This window comes from Wasmannia auropunctata, unplaced genomic scaffold, assembly GCF_000956235.1.
Source record: "Wasmannia auropunctata unplaced genomic scaffold, wasmannia.A_1.0 LD336069.1, whole genome shotgun sequence".
Lineage (NCBI taxonomy): Eukaryota > Metazoa > Arthropoda > Insecta > Hymenoptera > Formicidae > Wasmannia > Wasmannia auropunctata.
This window is the reverse complement of record NW_012026821.1, coordinates 2,851,898-2,862,360: the sequence shown is the minus strand read 5'-3', so window position 1 is coordinate 2,862,360 and position 10,463 is coordinate 2,851,898. Positions and strand designations below refer to the sequence as shown.

Below are 10,463 nucleotides of genomic sequence, written 5' to 3'. Positions count from 1 at the left end.
AGTTTAAATCGAAACATATGAGAGAAAAGGGGATGATCCTCAGCACCACCTGGACCGGAAAAACCGCGAACTAGAGTCACGTGACACTTTGGAGGTTAGAGGTTAGAGTTGTGTACCAAAGATCATGCGTGTGCGCCTTTACGCATATACACGAGGGTGTCTCTGAAAAAAATCAATTAATATAATCAATCCTTGCTGTCTCTACCTCTCTGGTCTCTACGATCGTAGAATGTAGAGAGGCAAAAATTCGGTACTGCTCGTTGCTACGATCATCGAGATTTGGAACATTCGGATTCTAACCTTTGGAATGTTCTAGAAACGTTTCTAGAAAGTCTGACAAAATCAGACGAAACCTGGGAAAAGGGTGTCTCGTGAGAGAAAAACATTTAAGCGACATTTATCGAGGTGCTCTTCCAAAAATCGAACGGACAGTGGATAACTCAAACGTCAAATAGATCCTCTCGAGATGTCACAGGAGACGGGTCTGTTGCACTGTTATCATCGCGGCTGCGGGAAGAAGTTCGATCCGAACGACAATAAGGACGGTAAGTTGCTCGTTGCGCTTTTGAAAACCGCGATTATTATTATTTTTTTTTAAATTCAATTGACAGCTTTTACGAGAAAGAAAAAAAAAATGCTCTTACGGCTTTTTTTTGCAGACGATTGCTTTCACCATCCAGGACATCCGGTGTTTCACGACGCGTACAAAGGATGGTCCTGCTGCAACAAAAAGTGTACGGACTTCACCGAATTCCTGAATATCAAGGGCTGCACAAAGGCTAGGCACTCGAACGAGAAGCCGTTGGAGCCGGAGAAACCGCCGGTCGACAGATGCAAGGTTGATGAGGTGATACAGGTCGTCGCGAAACCCGTGAGTAACGGTGTTGCGTCCCTGCCGAGGCCTCCGTTCGACGTGCCTCAGCTCACGCTGTCGCCGACGATATCTCCCGCTCTGCTGGAACAAATTAAAGGGCTGACAACTCTGGAGAGCGACAAACCGATAGATAATGTAGTACGGATAGGACAGTCCTGTAAGAATAATTCCTGCAAGGGGACCTACATGGGAATCGCCTCCAACAAGGAGGTTTGCAATTATCATTCTGGTGTACCTATCTTCCACGAGGGATTGAAATATTGGTCCTGCTGTCAAAAGAAAACTACAGAGTTCTCCGTGTTTCTGGAACAGCCGGGCTGTACGCAAGGCAGACACGTGTGGTTTTCCAAGGTATATCAATTATAGATAAATATCGATTTTAAATATACATAATATTTATTATTGAAAATTAACGTTTACGTAAAATTTGTTTCAGAATACGGGAAAGAAGGCTCAATGCAGGATGGACTGGCATCAAACCGGATCGTTTGTAGTCGTTTCTATATTTGCCAAAAAATATCTGCCCAGTCAGTCTGTCATAAAATTGAACCCTATCCATCTGACTGTAGATTTATTCTTTATAGAAGAGAATTCGAGATATAATCTTGATGTAGAATTGGCAGGAGTCCGTATTGAGTTTGTTCTAATTTTGAACACATGTATATCTAACGAAATTGAACGGTATTTACAACGTACATTTATCTTTTCCTTTTTTAGATCGTCGATATCGAGCAAAGTAGCGTACACATGCTGCCAACTAAAGTAGAAATTAAATTAAGGAAGGCCGAATTTGGTTCTTGGTCGAAGCTGAACGTTCCTAGAGAAGCAAAGCCGATGAACTCTGAAAGTAATGAAAATATATGTACAAACCTCAATTCGCAAATTGAAGCTGTCGATCTTAGTGATCTTTAAATACCAATGGTTGTTAATTATTAAAGATTATACATATATATAATTAAATCATAGCAATTCAAATAATTTGTTCAAAAATGTGAAAGAAACATTTTCTAACAAAAAAATTGTATTGACACCTTTTTATATTAACCCCTAGGAATCTATAGATAGAAATGTATTCTTGTTTTTTTCATTGTTAAATCAGAAAAGTCTAAACTATAAATGTACGTAAAATGCACATTTTTTATGAAATTAAACTATTTTTTCCAAACTCTTAAAAAAAAAAAAAAAGAGAAACTAGTGTTAATAAATAATTTAAATAAATATTTTATTAGAGAGATTCTTTTCCTATGAAGCATGTGAGTTACCATATGTATGATAAACTTGCCTTTATAAGTGCGTAACAATCCAAATTTCTCTATTCTATTCTAAATTTTCTTCTCGAAGTCAAGTCACAAAAATTAGTTTAGGAGATTGATTGTGAGATTATTTGGAATAAAGAAAAGTTAAGAAAAAGATATTCAAAGAATATGATGGTTGTGTGCGTCTATATGTATATACATAATATACATATATAATACATATATATGTATACTCTATATACATGTCATACATGTATACACTAACCTTTTTGATCATGAGAGGCATGCGTGTCGTCTGTTTACCTGAAAAGTCGAATGATATTGAATGATGCTGACCACCACACCGAAATTGCGGGTAAATAATTATTACCGCATTGAAAATGCATCAATAAATATACGTATATTATAGAAACAATATAAAAATTCCTCTTATTTTAGATATTAGCGCTTCACGGATATAGGCAATCGGACGTGATTTTCAGCGCGAAATTAGGATCGTTGAGAAAAGGATTTAAAAAGGAAATTGATTTCACGTTTGTAAGAGCACCACATAAAGTCCCACCCGAAAATGATGCTGGTCAAGAGGACACGGATGAAAATGGTGCGAGAGAAATATCAGTAAAAATCTTATATTATTATCCTGCACAGCGGTTGCATCATGACTTACAACAAGCACTAACGATATTGTTACGTATTGATTGTAGGATACGGCTGGTGGTTTAATACAGAGGATCATGTGTTTAAAGCCGTGGTGCCCAGTGACTTATGTGTAGGATTCGATGACAGTGTAGCTGTGATCGAGAAGGCATTCACAGAGCAAGGTCCTTTTGACGGTATATTGGGTTTCTCGCAGGGAGCTGCTTTCGTCAGTATATTATGCGCTATGAAAAAAAAGAAAAGTAAGTTTAAAAATAATATATATTTACAATTTATTAATTATATATATATATATATATATTGATACACACATGTGTGCGTATATAAAATAACTATGATTGCTGTCTTCTTGTAGTATTGCAAATTGAGTTTGATTTTGCCATTATAATATCCGGATTCAATTCACTGTGTGCACCTCACGCCAAGTATTATGACGAAGAAATCGATATACCTTCCTTGCACGTTTATGGGGAGAGCGATCAAGTCATTCCAACAGGTATACGATGAATAACTTAATATTATTAATAATAAAATGTAATGGGTTTAATATTATTAAATATAATTGGTGGTATTCAGTAACAAAGTCACATTCAATGCTATGTCAATGCTAATGCAATCGTTATTTATTCTAGTAATGGCAGAGCAAATCAGTCGTCTGTTTCCAAATAAGAAAGAGGTACGGCACGAAGGTGGTCATTATGTGCCGAGTAAAAAAGATATTTATAGGGACTTTGTAATGGAAATGCTTAACAAGTATAAGAAATTAAATAGTTAACAATGATCTCATTTTATTACTATAGTCTATTCGGCTGGCATGCAATTCTATTGGAAAAAAATTCAATTTATTTGTGTACATGAGTAAGAGGATTTTTTAAAAAATATTAAATAAAGATGTGTAATCATGTACAATATATATTTTTTTCGCTATCACGATAGCATGACATTACTCGTGTGTGTTGTTACAAGTCTTATCGTAACGTACAGTTAATGGTGTTGCCATCAGTTATATAAAACTATATAAGTTAGACAATAATTAATAGGATACAATATTATTGAACTAAAGACCATTAATTGGAGCATCATATTTTACATTCATGATTGTGTATCGTGTACCAGGTTCAGATCTAATACGACGCGACTACCGAAATTAGCAATTTAGACATCCACATTAAAGTCATACGCGTCAAATGCATATTTTACAAAATATTGCATCTAATTTGTTGATACAAGGAAAAATACGTATATAGAATAAATGAAAGAGAGCACAGAAGCAAAATATTTGATTTGAAGGTATTAAAAAGGTATTTAAAAAAAAAAAAGATACTTTTAAAATAATTAGGCTATATGTACCTGTAACTTAAATGTAAGCTGAGGTATTTATATTTCGCGTGTTGACCAAACAGAACACTTATGTTAATAATTTTATAGCTATATAAATTTGGTTTGATGCACGTTAATGAGCAGAACTTTTTTTTACTTTTATTATCACTTTCAGTCTAATAATCGAAGTACAAATCAGTACTCATCACATGTCCCTTATAAGACTGAAGATTGCGTGACTATATATTATAGCATCCTCATTTTAAATTGAATATTGAAAAATTTTGCAGCTCTGAATATTTCTTATATAAAAGTTGCATGTTATCTAATAATTCGTATATATGGTATTCGATACCATTGTATTATTCACACTCTAATATTCAGTATTCACATACTGCGGGTATGTAAGATTTGCCTTTCTGCCCATTCCATTTTTACCATCCAGAGCTGCCCTGACGATTACTAAATTGCGCGGAACACAAAACTTCATCGTCGATGACCGCAACGTCGTGCGCGTCGTTTCAAGGAGACTGCTCCTGGCCGTTGTTTTCCTGGGACTTCATAACGTCGGGGAGATCCGGCGGTAGCGAGAACGGTGTCATCTCGAGAGGTTCGAACTGGCCGTCGGGTTGACGCAACGCTAAACCGACCAATGCGGGACACTGTGCTTTCGCGGTCGACGATGTCAGTCCGTAATCCTGTAGCGTCTTGTTGTCTGACATCAGAAGGTTGTCCTTGTTGAACAGCTGTTGATTTGCCGGTGGTACTTTCATTATACCTGCAAAAGAGCGAAGAGGAACGCGTGTTGATTGCAGTATTGAAACTGATGGTTTCACCTTTTATAGAGCGCTCTTAGTTATTAATACTTATAAATTAATGTTTTTCGTACGATAAATAAAATTATTCCATTGTCTACTGGCACAATTTGTATTCCATATACACTACTGATCGGGCTGCTACGGCTCGCTCAGTGAAACCGGGAGGCAAATCGCGCTCTATTGAAGTGATAATCATCCAATTGTGTGAATCCGCGCCGAGCGACATGTCAAGCTGATCCCGTTGTCACAATCGTACGCGCGGTGTTGCGATACCTTCGCGCGCCTTACCTTCAATCATCTTCTTCAGCTCGAGGACCGTGGTGTCATCCTTCGCGTCGGTGAATATCGTCAATTTTTTTCGCCTGATCATTAAAAATACGTCCTGCAACGGGTGTAAAAAGTCGTGAGTGCGATCCCGAGGTTAGCCGACCCGAGTCGTCCACCGAACCGTCCATCTCGAGGACGGGTTCTTACCATTGTAAGCCTAATTATATACACCTAATATTACAATGCAACGGCAGGATTAGTATATCGCCGCTGGGATATACGAGGGCCGTGTTTTAATGCCTCGAAAATCTTGTGTTTACCAGCAGACCTAACGGGGGTCAGGGGTACCGGACCCACCAGGCCGCATGCAGTAACCCCAGATCGTGGGAATTTACCGACGCATGCGCGTCCCTGCTTAACGCGCATGCGCAGCCGATCTGTTGACTATTGTCATCATTCTGTCTTTCTTATGTTTCGTACTACGCGCAAATCGCAATCTACTTACTTAAATAAATTTTCTGCCATTAGTTTGGCTAGCTCATTAGTTTTTTTTATTTTGCAGTTAGTGTTGCATTTTCTTATCATTTTTTTACAATAGTTGACTCTAGTGCTTAGAAGGTGATAGAAGGTATGTAGGTAGGTTGTAAACTGAGAAATAGTTGACTTAATTTATCCGTAGGTTTTGTATGTAGTACATATAATGTTGCACAGCTGTTTTTTTATTACAAGGAAATTTTTGAGCTTTGGTGAAGCTAAGTGATCTTTGCATCGCACTATTACTTGATATTGGCTGTATGGAGCAAGAAATCTGATGACAGATCTTCTTCGATTAAGGATCTTCCAGAAGAAAGAGTTGCCACTTCAAGAATCAAGTGATATACAAGCTTTGCAGTATAATAGTTATATATATTATTAAAGTACGCAACTTACAATGCCTGTTCTTTTTAGCTGAACTTCTTGCATGGTTCATTCAAAGATCAACTGCGCAAGAAGCTCGGCTAAAAATTACAGACCTATACTGTAAGAAAGGCACGCATATTAATGTCAATATTTTTTATTTTCTTATAGGGCAGGAATATGTCTTTTCATCGTACTAACTTGTATCGTTGCCATTATGAATATGTCGAAAGAGTACCTATGGGCGAGGAGAATCATGTTAACTTTATCCAACAATATGTGAAAACAGTTCGCAGCTTCAGTTCTCAGTATGGCGGCAACGATAGCATATCTTATGCAGCTACTAACATAATCGGGTTACCTGGCAAATTTCCGTATTACGGAGATTTTCCACATACATTTGCCATGGTACGTATATTTCCTTGCATCATCTGTTATTGGTCTATAGAAAGCGATTTATAAACTGTTCTGAAATATGGATTCTTGAAATGGTTATCTCATATTCTTTTACTCATTGGAATGTTCTTTTTGAGGATGATGCATGCACTTTCTTACACGGTACATCTTCCCCTCTTTTTCTCTTCTCGTTGGATAAAAAACGCGAGAAAAGATGAACGGTGCATGCACCGTCGTCAAAAAGAACATACCACTTATAAAATCAATAATAAATATATCACATAAAGATTAGTATAGAATGTGAGATCTATTAACTATAACTTGGTTACTTCTAACTGGAGACATCTAATTCCCAATAATAGCAATTTAATACCATCACCAAATTTTATAGTATTTGACATTTTTCGACTTATTTTTTTAATACAGAAAACTTATGGACCGTGGTGGGACAAAGCACCCTCGAGATCAATTGATTACATGCCACAGAATACAGATGTTGCGAGCCAAGATTATATCGGTATGTAATATTGTAATAAATAAGAGGTTGTTACAGAATACATGTTTCTTATTGAAAGGAGAGATTATAATTGTATTTTTTATTTTAAAGATATCGAGTATGATGAAACTGTATTTCCAATCAGAGTTTCTATATACGAGATATATAATCCTGGTAGCGTAATTCGAATTTGGGCACAAGATTCTAAAAATCGGTGGTTTCTCCTGTGGAACGGACCGCCCCAGACTGTTCCTTCGGCATCGCGGATATTTTCCCCGCCTTTACAACCGTGCAACTTTAGGACCAATGTACTTAGACTGGAGTTTAACCACAGTTTATTGGACTATTATACAGAGCTAGACGCTGTGATGCTTATCGGCACAAAAAGATTGATCATTCCTAAATATCAATCTCACAAACAAAGTTTAACTTGTTTGTTAAAGAGTTTTAACAATAAGTATCCCTGTCGCGAGGACATCCATAATTTGACACCAGATTATACAAACGCACACTTGGATATAGCCCATCTTAAAAAGACATTGAATGAATATTGCATTATGTGTAAAAGGTATTACAATTCGTCAATATCAAATAATATTTGTTTTTTTTTTATTCTCCTAATAACGAAAGTAAGTTTGTACTAATGTTTATTTGTAGCGATGTAGTAGCGAATCTTCACGAGAGCAAGCTAGCATCTCAGCTAGGACCATTTTATTATTATGTACCACCTCTTAAAGAAGCATCCAATAGTATGCAGCGTTTTTTATCCGAAGAACTTCCAACGTTTATGAAGGATATTTCTTCAGACGAATCCAAAAAGCTGTCACGTGGCAGTTTTTCTGAATTTCCTGTAAGCTATATACATATATAAGAAGTCTTTCGCACACATGTAATGATATTTATTGTAATGTTATTCCATTTATTAAAATTTTACCTTGCAGGATGAAGTAATAATAAGAATATTGAGATACTTGGACTTGAAATCGTTATGCTGCGTAAGCAGAGTGAACAAACATTTCAATAATTTAGCACAGGACCCTCTGCTTTACACAAGTTTGAACTTAAAGCCATATTGGCATATTATTAATGCAAAGGCATTGTATTACTTGGCACCTAAATGTAAATATTTACGACGGTTGGATCTTTCGTGGTGTGACAAATTCTCTGTCTCGGATTTCGAAAAATTTCTTGATACCTGCGGTAGTCTCTTAACGCACTTACGGTTAAATTGCTGCACACATATCGACGACTCCGCCATGCTTAAAATCTCGAAGATATGCAAAAATTTGAAAGGTGTGTATACAAATGACTTATATACATTATTATGATAATAAGTGAATTATATGATCAGTACGTATGTATATATTTTTTTATTTTTCTTAGAATTGAGTCTACGTAATTGTGACTTGATAAAGGACAAGGGATTCTCATATCTCGAAAGTCTGGAGTTTCTCGAGCGTTTAGATCTGTACAGAACGCATATAAAAACACAAGCTCTTTGCAAGATACTGCAAAGAAATCCACGGATGCGCCACTTACACATAGGAGGCACGGACAAAAGTTTGAACGTAGACGAAGTTGCAATGGAATTGAGAAACTCATGTCCGGATTTGGAAAGTATAGATTTATGGAAAACGCACAGTCTCACGTCGCAAGGTATTGATGCCCTCGCTGACTGCAGGAATCTACGAGAAGTGGACTTTGGTTGGTGGTACGTGCACGTGTACATTATTTTTTCTTAAATAAAATACGTGTCTTGCGCTTTCTCTAAAATATTAAAATTCATTTATGGGATGAAAAATCTAATCTAAGACTTGCTAACTATGATTTGGCAATGATGTTTCTTTCTCCTGCATTTGAAACAGCTGCGTTTTTCTGTTTATGATTGAAGGGCTGTTCTAATCATATGTTTTTCATTTACAGTGGCAGTACGACCGGCCATGGCGACAGCTTCCGCAGGTTGCTTTCCTCGTGTCAATATTTGGAAAAAATTTTTCTTACCTCTTTCAGAGGCCTCACCGAACGCGATTTGAGAGCATTGACGCTGTGCAAAAATTTAAAACAGTTAGACTTATTAGGTACGCTATCCCTGACATCTGAGATATGTTACTTATTTTTCGTGAGCTGTCCTAAGCTGGAGATGATTGATCTCAGCTTCTGTGACAGCATTGCCGATTGCACGATTGAGCGGTGGCAACAAATGTATACACATTTAGCAATCAAAAGAGTAAAATATAGCGACTGATGTTAGATCTAATGAATTTTAAGATTCAATGTTGGAACAAACGATATATGATTTTGAGAATTATTTATTTTTCAAAATACGCTAAAGTGTACCTGTTGAAAAAACAAAATAAATTTGTTTTAATTATACATTTTATATTTAAATCTATTTATTTCTATAAACGTAACATTAAAAATTATATCCATTAGAAAGTAAAAATTTATGTTTAAGGTAATTTAAAAAATTTTATTTATGTTGAAGTAATATAAAAGAAAATCTCATTTTATGATATGGAATAAAATCAAATTGCATTGTGCTCATTTTACATTATAACATCGGGAAATATGTCGATTGCAAAATTTTATCCTAATTGGATGAAATTTTATTTGTCTTATCATAAAAACAAGTTCTGGGAATCGAGAATGCAGTTTCAGTACCTTTCGTGCCTACTGTCAAAACAACCAAAACTGTAATATATTTCCATATATGTAATTCGCGTTTTGTTCTATTTTCTTCATTAAAATTACTTTATATTAACAGATATATTTAATTTTTCCAGTTTTATGAATTTAAAGTAAAACTTTACAATACTTTAATGTACTTTAATACTTCTATTAAATATATTTAATTTCACGTTAATATTTAAATATATAGTAACTATAAAGTACCCAAGCAGAACGCAAGTCAACTTGACGTCAAAATGATTATTAAAAGTCATTTTTTAATCAGCCATAATTCATTTAAACGTCATTTTGAACGTTATCGTAATCTGTTCTGCTTTGATATTTGTAGATGTTATAATTAATATTTGATTGAAACATTTTTGAGAGAAGATTTCTTTTGTTGTTTGAATATAACTTTACAACTTTAACAATTAACGTTGATGTTTATAATAAAGAGAATATTTCAATAAATTTTTCATAAATTTCAATTAATTAAAAATATATCATTTAAGCCTCAAGTCTAATCGTTTCTAAAGCCGTAATCACAACTAGTGATTGAGATTGGATTGGACCAATTTCAGAAGAAAAATAATATTAATTTCAGTAAATTTTGCTTTGATTGGTCAAATCACTCAAATCTCAATCGCTTGGTGTGATTTCGGCTTAAGAAGTTTTAAGGATTTTTTTTTACATAGAAGGAACATATTTAACCCCGAAACACGTGTTGTTATTTTTTATTTTACATCGCATTCGATTTAAAATAAAATCTTATTAAGCGATCTGCTTGGCGTAAAACGCGAAAACAAAAACAGCAG

At 35.3% G+C, this 10,463-nt stretch overlaps 4 protein-coding genes and 1 long non-coding RNA gene across 6 annotated transcripts; 3 read left to right on the top strand and 2 right to left on the bottom strand.

Moving 5' to 3' along the window:
• Window positions 1-100: 100 nt before the first annotated feature.
• LOC105450180 (cysteine and histidine-rich domain-containing protein) lies at window positions 101-2,006 on the top strand. Of its 2 annotated transcripts, XM_011689917.1 has the most exons (5): window positions 101-250; window positions 317-545; window positions 660-1,225; window positions 1,311-1,499; window positions 1,592-2,006. In XM_011689917.1, exons 2-5 carry the CDS (start codon window positions 467-469, stop codon window positions 1,784-1,786), a joined length of 1,029 nt encoding a protein of 342 aa, XP_011688219.1. In that variant the 5' UTR covers window positions 101-250; window positions 317-466; the 3' UTR covers window positions 1,787-2,006. The 2 variants fall into 2 exon arrangements, with proteins under 2 accessions (XP_011688219.1, XP_011688218.1); XM_011689916.1 differs by having other exon boundaries at window positions 101-545.
• LOC105450181 lies at window positions 1,910-2,884 on the bottom strand. The gene is made up of 2 exons (XR_974435.1): window positions 2,798-2,884; window positions 1,910-2,433 (listed from the first exon to the last, which is right to left on the bottom strand). It is a non-coding gene; the product is annotated as an uncharacterized LOC105450181 (long non-coding RNA).
• LOC105450182 (ovarian cancer-associated gene 2 protein homolog) lies at window positions 2,393-3,979 on the top strand. Its single transcript, XM_011689918.1, has 5 exons — window positions 2,393-2,485; window positions 2,569-2,731; window positions 2,835-3,029; window positions 3,143-3,283; window positions 3,420-3,979. The coding sequence occupies exons 1-5, from the start codon at window positions 2,456-2,458 to the stop codon at window positions 3,560-3,562; spliced, it is 672 nt and encodes a 223-aa protein (XP_011688220.1). The 5' UTR covers window positions 2,393-2,455; the 3' UTR covers window positions 3,563-3,979.
• On the bottom strand, window positions 3,682-5,549 carry LOC105450184 (transcription elongation factor B polypeptide 2). The gene is made up of 3 exons (XM_011689919.1): window positions 5,400-5,549; window positions 5,214-5,307; window positions 3,682-4,885 (listed from the first exon to the last, which is right to left on the bottom strand). The coding sequence occupies exons 1-3, from the start codon at window positions 5,400-5,402 to the stop codon at window positions 4,629-4,631; spliced, it is 354 nt and encodes a 117-aa protein (XP_011688221.1). The 5' UTR covers window positions 5,403-5,549; the 3' UTR covers window positions 3,682-4,628.
• Window positions 5,550-5,635: 86 nt separating this feature from the next.
• Window positions 5,636-9,354, top strand: LOC105450185 (F-box/LRR-repeat protein 4-like). The gene is made up of 9 exons (XM_011689920.1): window positions 5,636-5,820; window positions 5,922-6,109; window positions 6,261-6,497; window positions 6,912-7,002; window positions 7,093-7,549; window positions 7,639-7,831; window positions 7,923-8,274; window positions 8,365-8,692; window positions 8,905-9,354. Exons 3-9 carry the CDS (start codon window positions 6,270-6,272, stop codon window positions 9,224-9,226), a joined length of 1,971 nt encoding a protein of 656 aa, XP_011688222.1. The 5' UTR covers window positions 5,636-5,820; window positions 5,922-6,109; window positions 6,261-6,269; the 3' UTR covers window positions 9,227-9,354.
• Window positions 9,355-10,463: the final 1,109 nt, after the last annotated feature.